Source organism: Dicentrarchus labrax, unplaced genomic scaffold, assembly GCF_905237075.1.
Source record: "Dicentrarchus labrax unplaced genomic scaffold, dlabrax2021, whole genome shotgun sequence".
Lineage (NCBI taxonomy): Eukaryota > Metazoa > Chordata > Actinopteri > Moronidae > Dicentrarchus > Dicentrarchus labrax.
Window position 1 is genome coordinate 1,929,461 of NW_026136702.1, and position 22,670 is coordinate 1,952,130.

The following is a 22,670-nucleotide window of genomic DNA, read 5'->3' on the forward strand; positions in this document are numbered from 1 at the left end:
CAATAAGAGATATTCCAAAGGAAATTACAACAAATGTCTGGAAAAACTGTTAGAGAGATATGATGAGATGAGATAAGAAGACATATATAAGATATAAAGGGTCAAACTTATGATAAAAAAAAACATTAGATCAAAATTAAATTAAAAAAATAAAAGTGAATCATTGTTTTTGTTATGATATACTTTTTTAAAATCTAATACACACAATAAAGGAAAAATACAGTAGTTTACTATTTACAGTACTATACTGGCTATTGTGATTTTCTTTACAGTAACCCTTAAACTACTGTGATTTTGTCACGTGGACAAGGTTTTATTGTAAAATTTACAGTATTCTACTGTAAAAATCATACACAGTAATGTTACTGTGTTTACTGCAGTCAATAACTGTAGATTTCACAGCCATTTTTTACAATGCTCAAGACAGCACTATACACAGCCATTTGAAAACTCCAGTAAAAGTAACACATTTACACAGAAATTAAAGTTACACACAAATTATACCTACGAAATAGTTATCACCTCAGTAAACAATAAATGAATTGAAAGATTACAATAAATTCAATGGCAAAAATTGCAAATTAAACTAATTATTTCCTCTAGGTTTACTTGTATTTTGTGCTCAAATTCAAAGTATCTCATCTGTATTTACAATATTGATTCTGCATCTCTATTTACAGTCATCAGTCCATGTCAATGGTTACTGTTGCTACGGCAACAAGAGACTGTTAGCCAGCTTAGAACAATTATAACCCATAATATCACAATTCGGCATATTTAAACCAAATCAACCACAACTACCAACAGTCACAGCCCTTCAACTCTGGGCTAATATGTTGTCACAAGTATGCAGTTAATGAGGTCCCATCACATTCAATGGAAAAACCAGGCTAACGTTACTCACCATGTCTGCCTCCACTCGCTCGTCTCCCGGCGCAGCAGCACCTGCTGGGGTGGTGACCCCGGCACCAAATAGGTCTGTCAATGTCCAACATTTAGCAGCTTCCACCTCCAGAGACTTCAGCTTTTTAACGTTAAGTTTCAGCGCCACCCGGGTGTTTCTTACGGTTATCCATCTTCAGCTCAGCAGCAGCCCGTCCCGCCACTCCGGCCCATGCCATGAGGTCCCGCCCACCCTGGTTTGTGTTGTGATTGACAGCATTGATTGATTGACAATGACAGACATAGACCAATAATATGTGTCGATGCTGGCAACACACTGCTAGCCCTCTGTAGCCAACTGGAGGGAATTTAGAGAGAGAGAAAAAACAAAAACATAGCGGACCGGACCACATTGGGTCAACGGCCCACCGGGACGATGCCCGGTGCTCCCGATGGCCAGTCCACCCCTGCCAGTGGCGGACTGGCCATCGGGAGCACCGGGATATTTCCCGGTGGCCTGGCCTGGCGATTGCCGATGGTCGGGACGATTTTGAAATAAACAATCCGTCGTGCGGCTCATTAGGGTATCTGCCTCACTGAAAGTCACACAGACTGAGCAGCAACGTTGGGCACAAACACACACACACACACACACACACACACACACACACACACACACCAAGAATATTGCAAATGTTAGAATATGGTTACCTAACATAGACACAACATAATACATTATATGAATATTGAAATCCTTGTATTATATTGTTTCATTGAACCTTTATTTAACCAGGTAAAATCCAGTGGCCGCTGGTGAAAAATATTCTCGGTGGGGCTGTGCCATACATTTTTGTTTCCGTAACCATCGCAATACAATTGAACACAAACTGCAGGACACCAGTGCTCAGTGAAATAGTCAGTAATTATTTAATGCCAATATTAGTTGAGGCATTCTTACACAAAAACATAAACATCATATTGCACAAACACAAGAAACAAACAATTGACTATTTCTACACTTAACATCTTTTGTGGAAAGTGGACAATAACATGAAATTATTATAAAGTTTATAGGAAATCTTACACTGTATAAAGGATGTATAATATAGAAATGGATATCAAGTGGCTGAACTCAAACCTTTGACTGGAAGAATAGCATACAGTATTTTATGATCAAACTAAATGTAACTAATTGTTAATGTGCTCCAGAGCTGCAACAATTCATTGATACAAAACAACACATATACAGTAATATTAGCAAACACACTATTAAGACTTTCTAGAGTACCATATGTAACTGGATGATTCTTTATGCTAAGGTCAACTATATACAAAGAAACATGTGGTCAGTGCTGCGTGTGTGTGTGTGTGGGTGTGTGTGTGTGTGTGTGTGTGTGTCATCTTATTTGTACAGGAATTTTGCCCGTCTGTCCTTCTGAGTGGCAAACCTCTCAATGACCCTTTTATTAAAGTCAGGAATGTCCCTGACAAGTTTCTTCTCCATGGAGAGCATAGCCAGAGCATTCAGGCGATCCTGTGTCATGCTGTTTCTCAGGAAGGTCTTGATCCTCTTCAGTGTAGAGAAGCACCTTTCTGACTCAGCTGTTGTCATGGGTGTGGTGATGAGGATCTTGAGGAGGCTGACAGTCTCTGTGAAAGTGCTCTGAAGGTTGTTCTCCATGAAGAACTGGTACAGAGGCACTGCACCACTACAAGCCTTGAACTCACTGTTCTCATAGATGAGGGACAGTTCGGTTTTGAGCTTGGCCTTGTTCAACATCGGGTGCGCCTCCACGGTTGTTTCAAGCGCTGCATCGGGGAACTTCACACTGTGTTGTGGGAACAACTTTCCGTGCAACAGTGTTGCGCTGATGAGGTGCTGGGTGAAGGAGAACCTCTCCTTGGCATGAATCAGGATAGTATCACATACCTGTAAAAGATACATCATCAGCTTTAATTTGCAATAAAGCTATTTTGATGCAAGTGATCCTGACTGAACACATGCCTATGTCCAAGTCAAGTATATGATTACTAAGGTGCTGGTTGTTCAGGGTTTTTGGTTTTGGCTACATACTACCAGGCCTGAAAAAAAAGTTCTAGGGGGAAACACTGACAATGACATCACAACTTACCTCTGTAGCCAGCCTCTGTTGTTCTCCTGGTCCCAGCACCCTCCGTCGCTTTATGGGCTGCTGCTGCTCGTCAGATGCGCTGTCCCCACACAAAGAGGGAATGGAGGCCCCGGGTCCAAAAAATAAAGTTTAATTTGATGCCATCAGACTTCTTAACTCACTGTAACCGCCCCTCAACACACACACACACACAAACACACACACACACAAACACACACACACACACACACATACACACACACACACACACACACAAACACACACACAATATGTCTAGTAACTGCTTTTAACTTGTGATGTACGTAATTAACTTATGTTATTACGTTTTTTAGCAGTTTTCTATCACATTTGTGAGAGGGATGCAACATAATTTTGTTCTCCTGTGCACTTGTCCTGTGTAAGTGAAGGAAGTGTGTAAGGCCTCTTCTAGAAATTGACCTGGTGGACACCTGAATAAGCCTGTTATTACAAACTGTGTAATACTTTCCTGCATTATTATCCAAGTCTGATTGTGTCTTCTCTTTCCTTTTAAAATGCCTTATTTAGTGAGTAGTGAGCTAGTTTCTACCTTTGTTCATCGTATACAACCTCCTGGACAACTTTCAGCTAGTCTGCATGGAAGGTGGCAACCCTATAGCTAGCTAACGTTAGACAGTGATTGATAGACCGTTTGAAAGTGTCCCACCTAGTTTTGTGTAAAATAGTCTTTGTAAACATGGTTGTTTTTTTTTTTTAAAAATGCAAGTTTACCTAGCATGATGGCTAATTCATTTAGAGAGAGATTTGTTTTTCTCAGAAATAATTTTAAACATTTATATTTTTTTATGTTCTATGAGAAAATACTTTCTCTCAAAACTTTTTTTAGTCTCAAATATTATTATTTTTTGCTCTCAGTGTGATAACTTTTTCTCTCAGATCATTTATTTTCTCGCATGTAATAAAGACACAAATCTAACTCCATACTTAAGGCGCTGCCAGTGTTTGTGTGGGATGAATGCGCACCCTGCTGGTGAAACTAAGCAACTACATCTGAAATCTACTCGGCTGTATCGCTCTACACATTGTTAAACTGTAAAACTGGGGATTGCACTGTGTGTGTAACTAATGGGCGTTACATACATATTAAAAGTAAGAATTAATAGTGAATTTTTAACTCTGATACACCGTCACAAAAAAATACATATTTCTCCATTATGTTCTTTCTGTAAAACAGAAATCAAATCTATCTCTCATCTATTCCTTAAACGGACTCACAAGAGTTCTGGATTGAAGTTGATTTATTCATTTTATTAAAGTTTAACCAGATTGACACCCATTAATGTCAGAAAGTCCTGTTTCTCATTAATGTTTTAACAAATTGAACCAATTGAATGATATTTGAATAAATCTGGGTAACACTTTATAATGAGTACACACTATTAAGCATTAGTTAAGCATGAATAAATACTGAAATCATCATTTATAACGCATGAATACACATTAGTATGTAGTTTATAAACACAGTTAAACATGTTTTATTCATCATTGATAAGCACATTAGTTATGGATTAGTAAATACTGAATCCATCATTTATAAAGCATGATTCTGCTGTAAATAGTCATTACTATGTGGTTTATAATCACAGTTATAAATGTTTTACTCTTCATTGTACTGTACATTTCTGCATGCACTTGCACATCCACTATTCAGACATGTATTAATGATTAGTGACTGTGTTAGCAGATGTTCTATAAAAACTCACAACAAATTCATTTTCTAATGATGGCCTATAAACAGTGATTAATGCAGGAATTCACAGTTACAAAGCACTTACTACTCCTTCATTAAGTATTTTGCACAAGCTGATCTAAAGTGAGCACTATCTATGGCTTATTAAGCATTTACAAATGAGATATAAAGGCTGACAATGCCTCGAGACTCACAACATGTTCAGTTATCTTAACAGACGAAGGAGAGACACAACACAAAGGGATATAGAACATATTGTATTGATATTTACTGCAACTTCCCAACATATTGTATGAAGACGAACAAGGGTGGTTTATGAAGACATGCTATTGTTGTGATCTTCTCTGTTTGGGACGTTGAGCTAGCAGTCAGCGGCTCTAGTGGAGAGTATGTGTCTTTGTTTGGTAGCACACATTATGGTTGAAAGATAACGTTAGCATTTGTTCTTCACAGAAACAAAAGTTTGGTAAGGCAACAAAGTTCAGTTTTAGTACTCAAAGTTGAATATTTGTTCACACTTTAATATTTGAGTCATAAAAACACTTTCCCTCTAACTGTGCTTTCAAAAAGAAGAAGATTTGAAAAACAAGCAGCCACATTTGATCCTAAAAATGTTCATTTTTCTCAGAGTTATAGAAGAAGATCAATTCTTTCTATCATTTCTTTCATCTCTACGTCTGCAGGCTGCACATTACCCTCACACATGATCCCTTCATCCCAGCATCCTTTGCTCTTCTCTTCCTTCAGCCTCCTCTTCCTCCTCTATTACAGTAAACACATCAGGTTGGTACTAACTAACATCAGCTGTGTGTGATCCTGTACAGACTGAACTATCTGGTCAGCAGTGAGAAAGTTTCTCTCTCCCTCCTACAGAGGACACAGAGACACTGAGGAACCAGACCAGAACCAGAACCCCTGAACCCAGGATAAAGAGGTTCAGTGAATGTGGTGTTGAAGGTGTGGAGGTGGATCAGTGTGTCAGAGGAGACTGTGTAGAAGGACAGAGTGCCAGCAGGACAGTCCACATACACTGCTACTCTACCAGAGGAGGAGGAGGAGGAGGAGGAGGAGGAGGAGGAGGAGGAGGAGGATGTTTCTCTTTTATTGTGCCAGACAGAGTAGCGACCATCAGAGCACTCCAGACTCCAGGACTGATCATTCCCTCCAAACCAACAGTCTCTACTGTTTCCTCTCCTGCTGATTCCTCTGTAACTCACTGATACAGAAACTCTTCCTCTCCACTCGACCTCCCAGTAACAGCGACCAGTCAGACCATTTCTACACAGCAGCTGAGGACAGTAGTTAAATCTGTCTGGATGATCAGGATATGACTGATCCTCCTCCACATGAATCATCTTCCTGTTGTTGTCAGACAGTTTGATGTTTCTGTTCACTGTGTTTGTGTCGACTGTGAGTTCACAGGAATCTGATGGAGAGAACAAGACACAATACAGCTGCAGTTATTGATCTATCATCTGATCATTGATTGACACTTTGATGATGACATCAGAGCTGTGAATGAGTGATGTCACAGTGTGAAGATGGTTGAATGTGTGCTGCTTTGTTTTCACACTTACACTTCCTCAGACCTGGTCTCAACCATCGGACTCCAGCAGGCTCCACCCTGAAAGGAGGAGGGGGGTCAGAGCAGCATGGAAACATGGACATTACATCGCTCTCATACACAGAGCTTATTCTCTACAAATGGACTTACATCTTCACATGGAGCACTTATTATTAATCAGCTGATAGTCTTTCAGTTCAGTGGAGCTTCTTCTTATTGGCCGATGGCTACAGCTCATTATTTTCACTTATTGATGATCTATTATTATTATCAGTATTATGTTTGCAACAGAATGTTTACATTGATTACCTTTAAACAGTTTAACATGGGAGGTGAATTGGTAAGAGCCGACTAAATATAATATTTCTCTGCATTTACTTCGACTTGAAAAAATACATAAGGGTGAATATGAATGAGAGACATGATTGATTAGAGATAAGAGATAAGTTGTGTAACATGATTTATTAATACTGGTAAAAAGGAAACAAAACACAATGATGTCTAAGCTTTTAAGGTCTCAGGATATAGTTCATCATTGCTTTTGTTATAAGTTACACTTGAGTTAAAGAGAGATATGATACTGTACAGTAATTGATGAGAGATAATTGTTTTTTTGAGTTGCTGGATCTACATTCTGGGTTTCCTGTGGGATGCGAGGCAGGGTTAGAGAGTATCTGGAATTCTCCATCTTCATCATCTTCCTGAAGATAAGATCTGAGCAAGCGTACAAACAAACACACACATTCTACCCGGGTAGCACATACACATTGAATACACTTGGACGGACATGGATACACACTAAGCTTTTGGACTGGACTTTGACCAACATTGATATCAGACAGCAATAAGCTGTAAAGAAACACTTTCACTTTCAGTTCTTTTATTTCTTTTATATATTGGAATGAATCTGAACTGTGATTCTACTTTTTGTTGATTGTGAAATTGTGTTTACCTTTTTACATTATTATTATTTACATTTACTCACTCCTTGAGTTGAACCTGAGTGCAGTAGTTACTTCTGTTATGAATTGGTAACATTGAACTGAATTGTTGTTTAGGTGACGCCTTTAGTTTTTCTGTTCTGTTGCCTGGATTGCTGTGTTTTTATGTAACCACAAGATGGCGCCTCAATTAGTAAAGCAAACACAGGTAACAATACAGGTGACACAGATGATGAGCTGATGACTGATAAATGTTATTCTATAGGATGAGTTAAGAGCAGTTGAATTTTGCTACTCTAATCTAACTCTAATTTGTACCCCAGGGCCGCTGGAAGTCATTTTGAACAGGGGGTGCTGTGAAAAAATTGTTTGGTATCTTTGGACAAAAAACCTATGAGCCTATAGGCCTATTTAAAATACATTTTAAAAATAAATAAATAGATTGAGATTCACTACTTTATTGTCATATACACTTCAGTGCACACAGCCAGGGTCTGTAACACACAGACATCATCAGTTCTCAGATGAATACATGCACTATTAATTAAACTTCACAATAACGCTATAACAATGCAATAGATTTGTTCAGCTGGCATGAACCTGAGTCACTGCACCATCTACGTTTATGTCACACGCGACTCTATTAGCTCCAAAATCCTTTTACGCAAACCACAAGGAAATAATCTCTGACTATTTAAACGTTATTGAACAGTTCTCCACATCCATTACGCAAAGAACACACGATCAAAATAACACTCTCCATCTCCATCCTTTTTGATTACATGCACACTGGATAGCAACGTTGTTTGTTTAGTTCACAACCTCTGTCCAGTGGCGGATGATCAAAGTTGTGAAACTAACGTTAGTCCCTGTCAGAGCATATGAGCGGAGCGGGGAGCAAAAGGATTTTGTGTTGAGCGGCAATTTTTTTAAAGGTCGCTCCAGTCTTTGCACCTGCACGCGCACACCCACACTATTTTCTTTCAAAACTATGGAGTTTAATGTGTACTTCAGAAAAGAAACTGAGAAGTCGTACAAGTGTGCTATTCCTGTAAAAGTAACAGATGGGGATAATGTGGAACAAGAAAAAGGCGACATTGTTGAAGTCGTTTTGTTTTTTTGAGCGATTGTGGTGAGTGGAGCGGGATAAAATGTATGATGGAGCAGAACCAGGCGTAGCGGGTGAGCGTCTCTTTATCTCTCTTTTACGTCTCTGTTTCTCTTTTTAATCCTCTCAGAATCCGGTAGGTTTCCTCATACTCATCTCTAATAGACCCTGATTGGACAATGGCAGGTTGACACCTGAATACTCAAATAAACAACAAAACATACGGCAGGAGGTGTTCAAGGACTGCTCAGAACACAGGAAAATTCAATATCTTCTAAAAAACATAACAAATATATATTTCCCTGCATTAAACACAACTGATCTCACATCAGTAGTAATTTAGAATAGAATTTAAAATCATCCTCCTCACCTACAAAGCTCTTCATGGTCAGGCCCCTTCATATCTTAAAGAGCTCATAGTACCCTATTACCCCTCTAGAACACTACGTTCTCTGAATGCTGGGCTACTTGTGGTTCCTATAGTCTCTAAAAGTAGAACAGGAGCCAGAGCCTTCAGTTACCAAGCTCCTCTCCTGTGGAACCAGCTTCCAGTTGTGGTTCTGGAGGCAGACACCCTCTCCACATTTAAGAGTAGGCTTAAGACGTTCCTCTTTGATAAAGCTTATAGTTAGGGCTGGATCAGGTGAGTCCTGAACCATCCCTTAGTTATGCTGCTATAGGCCTAGACTATCGGGGGTATTTCCCATGGTGCACTGAGCTCCTCTCTTCCTCTCTCTTTCTGCACTCATTCATGTCCCATTAATGCATGTTACTAACTTCACTTCTTCCCCGGAGTTCTTGTGCTTTCTCGTCTCGCAGGTTCTCATCGATCCTGGTGGAGCCTCAAAATTACTGATATTATTATTATTATTATTATTATTATTATTATTGTAATCATTATTATAGTTACTATTATTATTGTCCATCGTTGTTGTCGTTGTCATCATCTTCTTCATGTTCATCATCATCATCAGTTATTTCTAGTCTCTCTCTCTCTCTCTCTCTCTCTCTCTCTCTCTCTGTCTCTCTCTCTCTCTCTCTCTCTCTCTCTCTCTCTGTCAGGGCAGAAAAGGAAGTTTTTCCTTGCCGCCGTCTCCAAGGTCTTGCTCATGGTGGTACTGTTGGGTCTCTGTAAATAATGTTATAAGGAGTTCGGTCTAGACCTGCTCTATTTGAAAACTGTCCTGAGATAACTTCTGTTATGAATTGGTGACATACAAATAAAACTGAACTGAACTGAACTGAATTGTAGTTTAGGTGACGCCTTTAGTTTTTCTGGACTAAAAGGTAACACGCTGATGGCAGATGACATCCATCAAAATATCTCAAACTATTTATGATATGAGCCCACAAACCTGCAGCGTGACAACATTGACAAATATCAACCCGCCATGATGCTCACCAACCCATCAGGATAAACCACTGTCCTATTTTCCAATGTCGAAACAAGACATCGGTCCAGAAAAACAGAAATTTCATCACCTTTCCTCTGTCACCTGACTACTAATACTGTATTGATCAGCCTCATACCTGAGAGTGTCCAGTCTCCACTGTGGATCCTCCAGTGCAGCAGACAGCTTTGTTGCTGAGTCTCCTGGATGATTGTAGCTCAGGTCCAGCTCTCTCAGATGGGAGGGGTTGGAGCTCAGAGCTGAGACCAGAGAAGCACAACCTTCCTCTGTGATCAGACAGCCTGACAGCCTGCAAACACACAGAACAACATGTAGTCCGGTGTAAAAGTACAGGGGTTAAAACAAGTTAATTTGTAATACAAATAATTGTTTCAGTGAATTAATTAAATAATTCAGTAATGCAAATAAACTGAAAGTAATTTAGGTTAAAAGCAGTGAAAGATGAAATGTTAACCGATAGATTAACATAAATTCATAATAAATAAAGTAGAGTGTAAATAGTTAATTAAGTAGTTACATTAAACTGTTCTGTATAGTAGCTGAAGAAAAGTGTGTGGTAAACTAAACATGAATTTTCAGATTTGTGTCATTGGTTCATGCTGTTTCATTTGATTGGTTGCTGTAGTTATCACTCAATGTCACCTGTTGGTAATTGGCCGTAGGTAAGGGAGTGAACAAAAAAGGGGCGGGAGAATCAAGCCAAGAGGACGCCATTGCTGAACGGGAAGGACTGTTTCACGCTTCCTGAGGAGGACTTTACTTCTGCTGCCGTTGGCTTTCATCTTCATCTCTTCATTAACTGTTTCTCCAGGACTTATTCCAGACCGTGAGTTGGATTTTCTTTGTGACTGTTAATTGTCACTGAGGATAAGGATTTCCCCGCCGCACCGCACCGAGCAACACACAGGCCTTTTTTTGTTTTTGTGTGCATGTGAGAGTGTGTGTGTGTGTGTGTGTGTGTGTGTGTGTGTGTGTGTGTGTGTGTGTGTGCGTACGTGTGAGTGTGTGTGGGCCCACTGTTTTGTTTAGAGTCCAGTTAAGTAGCATATTTGATCTGAGTTTGATAAGTACAGAGAAATCGTATTAAGGGGTGAGAACTAGAATTTTACCGGAGACCTGGAATTATTTAAATTTTGAATAGTATTTTGATATTGCCAATTCTATTTTGCTTATTATAAGTGTCTATTTTTCTACAGTGTTTTGCAAGTTTGGTAAAGGGTATTTTGTTTACAACTATAATATTTTCATTTTAAAGAAGTCTAATTTGAGTAATTGTGTTATTTCATTTTTGTTCATCTGTTAACGAACAAAGTAAATATTATTTGTGTTAGACTGGAAAACAACTGGTTGGTTAACTATTATTTCATTTATTTGAAAGAGTTGTCTGGGGTCAGTTATTTAAAATAGTGTAGAGTATGTGTGAATAGAGCCACTGCTTAGTCTAACAAAGTTGTTGGTTATTCATAAAGTATTAGGCCATAAAAAGTTTCACACAAAACAGGTAAACCTTCGTGGTAGCTACCTTAATAAATCAAACCCCAACACCCCATCATTTAAGTCCAAGGTGAGTTGCTTTAACTTAAGCATTTACTGAGTGTTGGGGTGCTACAAACACATTACATAATAAACATGTTCAAGGAAAGAGACTCAAACTAAATAAACAAAACAATGTTAGGAAGATTACAATTGTATCCATCAACATAATTCAGGTTTAAAGTGGTTATCAGTTGAACAGGTTGACGAATACTGACCTGAGAGTTTCAAGTTTACAGTGTGGACTCTTCAGTCCCTCAGAAAGCAGCTTCAGTCCTGAATCCTGCAGGTTGTTGTTACTCAGGTCCAGCTCTCTCAGACTAGAGGACTGGGAGCTGAGAACTGAGGACAGAGCTTCACAGCTTCTCTCTGAGAGGTTACAGCCACTCAGTCTGTAGAGACAATGATCAACAATAAGAAAAATAACATTTGTGACCAGCACTTTATCACTCAGCCAAAACCAAAAACACTTTAAATTAGTTCTGTAAAAATGATATCAGCTAGTGAGGAGTTCCCAATGTTGGTGATATATAATGTCTTTATAATCTCTCTAAGTCGAAAAGATAGCAGAGTACTTAAGTGATAATACAGAAATCCAACTCTTTCTGTACTTACAGAGCTTTGTTGGAGGCTTTGACCACTGGCAGCAGCCTCAGAAGAGCCTCCTCTGAAGCAGAGTATTTCTTCAGGTCAAACACGTCCAGATCTTTTTCTGATGACAGTAAGATGAAGCCCAGAGCTGACCACTGAGCAGGAGACAGTTCATCTGTGGAGAGACGTCCTGAACTCAGGGACTGTTGGATGTCCTCCACTAGAGAACGATCATTCAGTTCATTCAGACAGTGGAACAGATTGATGCTTCTCTCTGCAGAGAGATTCTCACTGATCTTCTTCTTGATGTACTGGACTGTTTTCTGATTGGTCTGTGAGCTACTTCCTGTCTGTGTCAGCAGACCTCGTAGGAGATTCTGATTGGTCGGCAGTGAAAGGCCCAGTAGGAAGCGTAGAAACAAGTCCAGGTGTCCTTGTTGACTCTCTAAGGCCTTGTCCACAGCACTCTGGTGGAGATATTTTAGATTCTTTTTGTCTTTACTTAATTTAGACAACCGGGATGTTGTTTGTTCTTCTGGCAGCAGATTGACTCCAGAGTTGATGAATGTCTGATGGACATGAAGAGCGGCCAGAAACTCCTGAACACTCAGATGGACGAAGCAAAAGACCTTGTCCTGGTACAGTCCTTTCTCCTCTTTAAAGATCTCTGTGAACACTCCTGAGTACACTGAGGCTGCTCTGATATCGATGCCACACTCTGTCAGGTCTGATTCATAGAAGATCAGGTTGCCTTTCTGCAGCTGCTCAAAAGCCAGTTTTCCCAGAGACTCAATCATCTTCCTGCTCTCTGGACTCCAGTGTGGATCTGTCTCAGCTCCTCCATCATACTTGATGGTCTTCACTTTGGACTGAACCACCAAGAAGTGGCTGAACATCTCAGTCAGGGTCTTGGGCAGCTCTCCTCCCTCTGTGTTGTTCAACACATCCTCCAGAACTATAGCAGTGATCCAGCAGAAGACTGGGATGTGGCACATGATGTGGACACTTCGTGATGTTTTGATGTGGGAGATGATTCTGCTGGCCTGCTCCTGATCTCTGAACCTCTTTCTGAAGTAGTCCTCCTTCTGTGGGTCAGTGAACCCTCTGACCTCTGTCACAATGTCAACACACTGAGGAGGGATCTGATTGGCTGCTGCAGGTCGTGTGGTTATCCAGAGGCGAGCAGAGGGAAGCAGTTTCCCCCTGATGAGGTTTGTCAGCAGCACACCCACTGAGGTGGACTCTGTAACATCAGTCAGTATCTCATTGTTGTGGAAGTCCAGAGGAAGTCGACACTCATCCAGACCGTCAAAGATGAACACAACCTGGAACTCTTCAAACCTGCAGATTCCTGCTTCTTTGGTTTCAGTAAAGAAGTGATGAACAAGTTCCACCAAGCTGTACTTTTTCTCTTTCAGCACATTCAGCTCTCTGAAAGTGAATGGAAATGTGAACTGTATGTCCTGGTTGGATTTGTCTTCAGCCCAGTCCAGAGTGAACTTCTGTGTTAAGACTGTTTTCCCAATGCCAGCCACTCCCTTTGTCATCACTGTTCTGATTGGTTCATCTCTTCCAGGTGAGGCTTTAAAGATGTCTTCTTGTCTGATTGTTGTTTCTGATCTGTCTGGTTTCCTGGATGCTGTTTCAATCTGTCTGACCTCATGTTCTTCATTGACCTCTGCAGTCCCTCCCTCTGTGATGTAGAGCTCTGTGTAGATCTGGTTCAGAAGGGTTGGGTTTCCTGCTTTAGCAATCCCCTCAAACACACACTGGAACTTCTTCTTCAGGTTAGATTTAAGTTCACGTTGGCATGCTGCAGCAACAGTTCCTGAATGAAGAAAGAAGAAATGTAGTTAATAAGTAGAAGCTCCAATAAATCTGATGGATGTTAACTTTAAGACATCAAGATGGTATTTATTTTCCTCCCCCGTTAAATCTCTTCAGCTCATCAGTTGTGAACAGTTTCTGCTTTCAGTCCAGAAGAATTCATAGATCTGATACAATGTGTGCATCATATTATCAGCAAAGTTTTAAAAGTAAACTTCTCTCATGTTGCCTCCATTTCCTCTTTTCATCATGTTCAATCTGTTAAAATCCTCTTACTGCTCTGAAGACAGTCAGCCAGCTCCTCCTGCTTCATTCTCCTCAGGAAGTGCACTGTGATCTTCAGAAATGCCTCTCTGCTGCTCCTCCTCTGCTCTTCATCCTCACCATCCAACACCTTCTCATCCTCCCTCTGACTCTCTGAGCATTCTGGGTAATCTGAACTCAGAACCTTCTGGATCTTCTTCAGCTCGTTCTTCACAAAAGTGACAATGTTGTCCTCCAGCAGCTGGAACAGAATATTATATGAATGACTCAATCAAAGTCAAATCATGGAAGCAAACATCAGATCCATGTTGGACAGACTGACAATCCACTGGTCTAAAAAGTGCAGCATGGAGATTATTGTGAACACAGTAGATGTAAAAGTAGTTGTTGTCCATGTACAGACCATAAATATGGATTCCAGATGTGTTTGATGCTGCTGGGCAGACTGACCACTGGGCACCTCTGAGCTCTCCTGGTCCACTCTGTGGAGGAATTATGAAGAATGAGCTCACATTATGTCTGTCCACACAGAGACAAACACAAGGTAAAGGTCCATGAAGTGATATTTGGATGTGAACAGTGAATCTGATGACTCCCTGTAGTGGTAAAGGTTTACTAGTCCTGCTGATCCCACTGAGAATCAACAGCTCAGTTTGGTTCAGTCCCAACAGCTCTCACCAACCCCTCCATCTCTCCTTCCCTCATCTGTACACTGCTGAAGTGCCCTGGAGCAAGGCACCTAGAGCCTCCAGCTGCTCCAGTGGAGCTGCTCAGTGTCTGCTTGTATCACACTGGTTGTACTGGGCAGCTCCCAGTGTGAATGTGTTTAACTGTGTGAGTGTGAGGCAGCTGCTGCTGAAAGAGTGTTGGTGCTCAGAGAACTTCATCTGAGTCAGTAAAGGTTGAAAAATTGGAGATTTCACAACTGAGAGATAAAAACACATCATTTTATTTTCACCATCAGTTTGAAATCCTCACCTTTGATCAACAGAGTGGCGGCCATCTTTGAAGTATATACGATTTTCCATAGAGTCATCACTCTTCATGGACACACAGCTGGGTTCAGGTTTTTTCCTCCTGATAGAAAAACAGGATCAGTTCTGCACTGCACCCACAACACACTGAGACAGAACCTGCCAGTGACTGAATACACCGACTGCACACAGTGTCACTGCATGAAAAGTGGGATTTTCGTCAGTAAGCGGCACTGTAGATTGTCGTGGAACTTCAGGTTTACGACTGCGTACGGCAATTTGCAGGCAACGCGGAAAACTGCCGTGAATTGTCGGAAATTGACGTGGGCCTTGCTTGGCAGTTGTCACCCCCATGATCCCCCTCCCCCTAATTCTAGGGGAGGCTTTAACATGTAAATGAAAATGCTGTGAGCTATACAAATGCAAATCAGGGTAGCAGGGCGAGTTTTAGCCCAGGTGACATTTTTCTAAAAGGTAAGAAAATCTCTGGTATAAATAGATCAGGCTCAGTATAGCCTAATTATAGACTCTTACATTTTAGCTTGAATTTATTTATTTAATGAAAGTATGCTATATTAATTACTGTGTATGTCATTAGCAATGGCAAATGTTATGTAAACAAGATACACAAATGTAGTAACTGTGAAGAATTGAGAGAAATATATATATTGTCCTCAGGTCCACTAGGGGGCGATGAGTAAGTTGTTACCTGTTGGGAATGCAATAGATGGAAAGAGATGATGTGATCGTGATATACAATGTGTTCGTCAGGAACAAAATAAACTTCCCCCATGTTCGGTAAGAAACAATTTATTTCAACAATTAGAAGAAACTGCTGAATGCTATCAATGGGCTGTCTCTGTTTGCTGCCGATGTGAATGAGCAGTTCACTCAACTCAGCAGTTCAGTTCACTCCAGCTTGTTGTCCATGGAGAATAGGTTGGCTGCTTTGTAGTCGAAAAACTGTGCGGGAGACTCTAAAAAGAGGAGACGGCGTATGTTGACTTCTTTTTGGACATGACCAGTGTATGTTGCTTTATAAAAGTGTATTTTTCTTGTCTTATAATTTACAGGAAGCAGTACGCCGTCTTCACAACTTGGAGACAAATTGTCGGAGCTACGAACCGGAGCAAGGGTAAGATTGAAAGAATATGCTTTCATTCTGCTGTATAAGGAAATAGATACGTTAATAGATACCGGTCTTAACTACTTAACTTAACCTAATTTTGTTTTCACAGACTAACCTCGCCTCATAACGAGGCTGTGACCTCCTATTTACTCGGAGCTATGTCTGAAAGTCCAGATTTACACGATGCTGATAATGACGACACTGTGTGTAAGTAACTTATACTGTTTTCTCCCTCCTTGTTTAATTTTACTGTGACTTACATTTTTTTTATTCATACCACTCTCATTTAATTGTTTTCCAGCTGCCTGTAAGACCTATTACGAGACAGTATGCAGGAGCTTCAGGTATTAACAACCAGACCTTGCACCGCAGGCGGAAGCTGTAAAGAGTTCAGCTCGGAGTCAATCGAGAAGAAAAAGGGTAAGACTTTTTTGGTGACTATTTTTCAGGTGCATTAAAAGATGTGCTGTGTCCATACGCAGTGCATCGCGCAGTACTGATTGTCTTGATTGATTGTTTTCCAGCTGCTGGAAGCGAGACAGAGTGTGCTAGATGAGGAAGAGGGGGAACTTTGGAAGTCCGCCACCATAGACCTGATGTCTGATGAGGAAGACGGCATCGTTGGCAGGGTGTCTGGATGGATTGTGTGACCTCCATACGCACCACAGACGTCTGCAAAACGGGCCAAATTCAGACAGAATGCCGCCAGTTAACTACAGCTCCGAGGCGGCAAACAGCCACTTCACGGTGCTGTTGGATTTTGGGCTTCTCGTGAGCTTCCCATTTGTTGTGTGGGCAAATCTCGCTTTGTACATAGTTGTGTGTTTGTGCTAATAAAGCTCTTTCTTTGAATAAACATGTTCCTGGCAAATTTTCCTTTCCTCAATAAATTCATTCATGTCCTTGATGGTAATAATAGTGTAGACCATAGGATAACAATGACATGAATATACAACATAATAGCATATTATATATATATATAATTATTATTTTATTATTGGGGGTTACATTTAAAATGACCCACGGTGACCAATAGTGACAGATCTGCCAACCAAGTGATTTTTCTTGTTTAAAAGTAGTGGTTTCATCCAATACTGAGTAAGGAAATTCAAGCCAGGCCTGGCCAGGCGCGGTTTCGCTGCTATTCATAATTAGATCCATTAGCACTCCGCCGCGAGCTCTCCACATACGTCATGGTTCGTTTCCGACAATATATGGCACAGACAAACGCGACGTTCACAGGCTGTAAATTGTCGTTAATTGCCGAAAATTAGGGAGATTTCCACTTTTCATGCAGTGTGTATTTGTACCCAGGGAGTTCTTGGTTAGGATTCCTATAAAGTGAAGAGTGGAGTGACCATATCGGTCCAATTAGGATAAAAAGAGGAACAGACGTGGTGTCAAAGCAGTGAGTTTCTATAAACTGCTGAAACTATTTGTTCACTGTGAAACTAAGGCTATTCTAAATTGAGCTGATCAGACACAAACCATCACCGTCCATTAAAAGACATTTAAAACATTTAAAATATATATATATAATTTTATTTTCACCATCAGTTTAAAATCCTCACCTTTGATCAACAGAGTGGCGGCCATCTTTGAAGTTTATACGATCATCCATAGAGTGATCACTCTTCATGGACACACAGCTGGGTTCAGGTTCAGGACAGTCTGGTCTCTGATGGATCCTGATAGAAATAAATAAATTAAAGCTCACATATTCAGAAACATTCTCACTGAATCAAAGACTTTGTGAAATGATGTATAATTTGAAATGTTTGAATACAGGGCTGGACAATAAGAACAATGTCTTCAATTACTGACATTATGGACGTGTTACTGAACACAATTTACTGATGTCACACACTTCAACACACTGTCTGAATTCCATATAATTAAAGTGAGAGCAGCTACAACATCTAACCAGAGAGCAATAAGCTCCCAGTCCAGTCCAGAAGAGCAGAATGTGGAACTGGTCAGACTGGAATGAATCAGGACAAACATCAGCAGTGAGCAACATGAGGAAGGAAATCTGCTCTGATTGATTCAAACACACATTACTGTTACATTTCTCATTATGAAGCTGACAGTTTGTCCTGATACTGATTTGAGATCAGATTGTCCAGCCCTGTTTGAATACTGACAACTACGTACTTTAGCTCAGATAAATGTCTTTGTTTCAAATGGAGAATCAAAGCCTTTGTGACATGGAGAAGAGTCATGGACAGTTAGAGATCCTCATCTCACCTCTGAGCTTTGGTCCTTGTGTCATGTTCCCCACACAGAGTGCTTTTAGAGGGAGGGACTCCCTCCTCTCTGTCCTCACACTGATCCATAGCAGAGCCCACACTACCTGCTGGGAGAGATCACACATTATCTCCCATCATTCCTCTCAGTCACATGACAAACACACACAGCTCTGATTGGAGGGATTAGTCAACTCGCAGCAACGTGAACTCAGAAATGTTGAGTCCCAAAGTTTTATGTTAGAAATATACAGTGTGGGTCCCCAGCATTTAGAAACTGACAGATTCCAACTCAATTATCATTATTAGCATTAATAAGCATGTATGTATGTCTGTATGGAGAATATTTCAACAGATACTATAGTAGTGGTTTTGGGAGTTGCTGAGGATGATGGATCAAATTCTGACATTTACAAAATACAAAATTGCACTTTAATTTATTTTATTTGAACTCCAGGTTCACTGATTTTGAGGTTATTTATATGCATAATACATTCGAACTGCAGTTTAGGAAGCTCTTTGTCATTGGTGTTCAGATATTTATTCAAATTTCTGCTGGTGTTCTTTTGCTGTGCAGCATTTTCTCATTGACCTGTGTGTCTGCAGCTGTGGTTATGCATTAAGCAAATAAATAATCTCAAAATTGACAAAAAAATCCTAAAAAATCAGTCCACTGGGAGATGAAATGTTGCCACAGATGTCAGAAATTGATTCATCATCCTCAATAACCCCCCAAAAAACACTCTTATATTGTCCAAATCAGTCAAACAATTACTGAAATATTGTTTTAGTGCGCACTAGATACTATCTTGTGCGCACTAGATACTATCTAGTACTATCTTGTGCGCACTAGAAACGTTTCATTTTTTTTTTTTCCCCATGTCCCTTTAGGGGCTCCGTAGATATCCCTGAAATGTGTTTACATCTAACAACAGTTGCACGGATATAGATTTAGTTCTGTTGGAGTATTATGGTAAAATTTCATCTTCTCCTAATTAACAGATTGCCATCCAGCATGAGAAGGACGTAAATGTAATGTTTGTCTGATGTTTCTGTCTTCAGATTGGACTAAGTTACAAAATCATGTGTAAAATGTCTGAATGTTTGATGGAGCCACAGTACCACCTTTTGGTAAGATTCTGGTATAGCGTAAGGTATTTTCAAAACAAACTTTGTTTCATAGTTGTATAGTGTTCCAAATAGTAAATGCCTGACACATAATTGTTATAACAAGGATTAAGCTAGCACTATACGAAATATGTACAGCCTATCAGTGCTGTTTTATGTACATGTTTAATGATTATGTTTTAATGATTTTAATCAGTTCTACTTTTTCCTTTACATTAAGTAATTTCGGTTATGTTATGTTAAAACATGTGAACTATGTATTAAGTCATGGTGGGTTCTGTGAACGGTGAATTATGATCTCGAAACTTTAAAACACGATAGGAGTAAGTTGATAAAGTTGCAAATATCAAATTATCACCAGAGGAAGTGACGAGCGTGGTCAGCTCCTCTCGTCCAGTTCCGCCTCCAGAATAAAAGATATAACTAGATGGACTCCGGTCACTCTTCTCTTCTGCTTTTCTCTCTTACTCTTCTGATCCTGTCTTCCTTCTAAGAGTGTTGGATCCACTCGTTATTTATTCTTGCTCTTACTTTCAATTTCCGTACTTTATTTTACTTCGTTTGCGACACGTGTTGAATTTTTCCTCAAGTAATAACTTGCTGTGCTGAAGTACTTTTCAAGTACTTTTATTTTGAAAGCTCAAGTCACAAACGAATTTCTTCTTTTATATTTTTGTAGTCTTATAGATATCGTCAAGTATTGTCGCCTTATTCACAGAAAGTGAATTTAATCTAATTCTTGGACTTAGTGACGACTGAGAATTCGCCAGGCCAGCGTTTCATCCTCCAGTTATTTTCAAACAAGAAGCTGAATTAGTTTACAATCAAAGCTGAAGACCAACCACTCTAAGACATTTATCATCAGCCAGAAGGACGTCACAGTAGTTGACTGCTCAAGAAGACGTATAAACGTTTCCAGCCGAACAAAGACATTATTCTCCAGCCACCTTGCCCCCAACGCTCACTAGCACACACGCCGCGCTGGGCCTTTTGGAGAGATTGCCACTGGTACCAGGGACGAGATGCAACTTCCCTCAGCCTGTTGGACCAGTGACGCAAAGCCGCAGTTGAGTTGGAAGCCAAGGACCTGGAATCCTTCCAAGTTCCATCAACAAACAAAGTATGCTGACTCTCCGGTACACGGCCGGATTCACACACATGAAAAAGAGCTGGTGTCTGTCTATAAGCTTTGATTCCCATCTTTTAAGTTTAAGAGAATTTTCAATTAGGGCCTCTCAGTTCTAAAATTTACTCTCGTAATATTTTAAACTTACTGCCGCATCGCAAAATCCACCATCGCTCCTGAATCACCTAATAGTAATAATAAATTTACTGTCCACATATTCTGTTACTTGTTGTTGTTTGTTTGAATTGTCATTTCATGCTATTTACCCTTCATTAATTTAGTTAACTAATGAAGCTTTGGTGACCACTAGTGGGGGTCCCGACCCTCCGGTTCGGAACCACTGATTTACATCAATTCTCCTGTAAAACTATCAGCTGCTTCTCCACTGATTGGCTGCTTCTCTCTGTTTCATCTCAGTGTGAGTTGAATCCCTTTGGCTTGTTGGACTGTTGCTCAGACTAAAGAAGCAGTTAGAAAACATGACTGTGAACTCTGGGAACTACTGATGGCCTTTTCTCATCACTGTCACACATTGCAAACTAATCAATACATGGATCAACAGTGGTTTGTTATTGGCCAGAGGAGATGCTGCTTGTTCTCATTGGTCAGTGTTGAGGAAGAATGATCAGCTGCTCTACTTCTACTATCAGTCCACTAGATGGCCTCATGGAGCTGCATTTATCTGACAGCTTTACTTCCTGCTTACTTTTCAAACATGGGATCAGTTTATAAAATAGAATTCATTATATTTCTCAATATATTCTCAAGTTGTACAATTTAGATTAATGACAATAATAATTATTTCTAATTCTTGCGAATCCATTATGCCATGCCCATCCTTGGGAACAAGACAGTAAAGTGTTAAAATGGTAACAGGAAAGCTGATTTTTGCTGTTCTTAAGATTCATAAACTGTCATCGTCCTAAGGAACTTCTGACAGAATTTCAGCTTGATAAGATCAATCTGCTGGAAGATATACATAAAAGTAAAAAAATTACATTTCCATTCACCACTAGGTGGCGCTCTCAATATTAGTGAATATTATCACATAGACTTGTTCAGGGCAGGACTCTTATCAAACATGTGAAGTTTCGTTGAGATCAGATCATTTACGCAGAAGTTATGACAAATCCCTCTTTTATGGCGAGTCACTGAAACTGGACGCCACGCCGTTCAACAGAATGAATGTCTTTAGATTGTGCTGATTAATTTTGAAGTTTATCTGATAAATTCCATAGTCAGATATGGGTCCAAGAAGCTTTTTTGCTTTTTTTATCACGATAAACATGCATACCGATTCTAGGGGCGAGGCTTAGCCACTGGGGGTGTCAGTGCACGGGGACAATTGCATACGACGAGTTCTCGAACGATTGAATTTAGACTGAAATTGACTTTTTGAGCATGCTGCAAATATGCAGTCAAAGAGGCAGACAATAATAATTCCTTCCATTAATTATCAAATAATCAGTTACAATCATATTATCATGTTTCCTTTCATTGTTACATATTTCATTTTGTAATATAGAATCAACTTAAATCATTATACAACTTTTGGTTATTATAATCTCTGTGTATTGCGTTATTTAGATGGAGAGTCCCTAATGCTCCGTTGTTATCTTTCTCCGTTACTCAATGGAAAGTCCTTTGCTTTCCAAAGTGGTTTTAGCGGATCAGAGATCTCAACTTACTTGACAAGTGTAACAGCTGAAGTTCCTTCCTCCCCCCAGGGTGTCCTGACTCAATCCTGTGTTCCTCTAATCCAAGTCTGACACTTTCCAGTTTAAAGGATATCACACATACAGAAAGGCAGTTCTCATCATATATGACCTCTGTACAATGAACATATACAGATATCAAACATTTCTGATGCCCACCAACATACAGCAGACAGAGGCCCTGGAGAGGACTACTTAACTCACCTGGAGGATGCTGTATTCCTCATACACCAAAAGGAAAACGTAATAAAATGATGAAAACTGGTGTTATCTGCCTTTAAAAAATATTTTTCTGTCCAAAACAAAAAAACAAAAGTGTTGTGAGAAATGACAAAGTTGCTTTGTATCATGTCTGTTGACTATGTTGTT

General features: G+C 39.9%; 1 protein-coding gene and 1 long non-coding RNA gene across 6 annotated transcripts in view; one reads left to right on the forward strand and one right to left on the reverse strand.

Annotated features, from left to right (window-relative positions):
- Positions 1–22,670, reverse strand: part of LOC127373978 (uncharacterized) — a 423,284-nt gene that overhangs the window by 324,192 nt on the left and 76,422 nt on the right. Inside the window, exons 16-17 of the mRNA XM_051418866.1 lie at positions 11,520–11,693; positions 9,970–10,057 (exon numbers count right to left, since the gene is read on the reverse strand). Of these exons, the coding sequence (XP_051274826.1) occupies positions 9,970–10,057; positions 11,520–11,693 (262 nt within the window). The remainder of the gene's footprint in view (positions 1–9,969; positions 10,058–11,519; positions 11,694–22,670) is intronic.
- The window catches only part of LOC127374042 (uncharacterized), a 117,441-nt gene that overhangs the window by 52,185 nt on the left and 42,586 nt on the right, over positions 1–22,670 (forward strand). For all 5 annotated transcript variants that reach the window (XR_007886974.1, XR_007886975.1, XR_007886977.1 and 2 more), the window contains exon 2: positions 5,678–5,835. This is a non-coding gene — a long non-coding RNA (uncharacterized LOC127374042). The remainder of the gene's footprint in view (positions 1–5,677; positions 5,836–22,670) is intronic.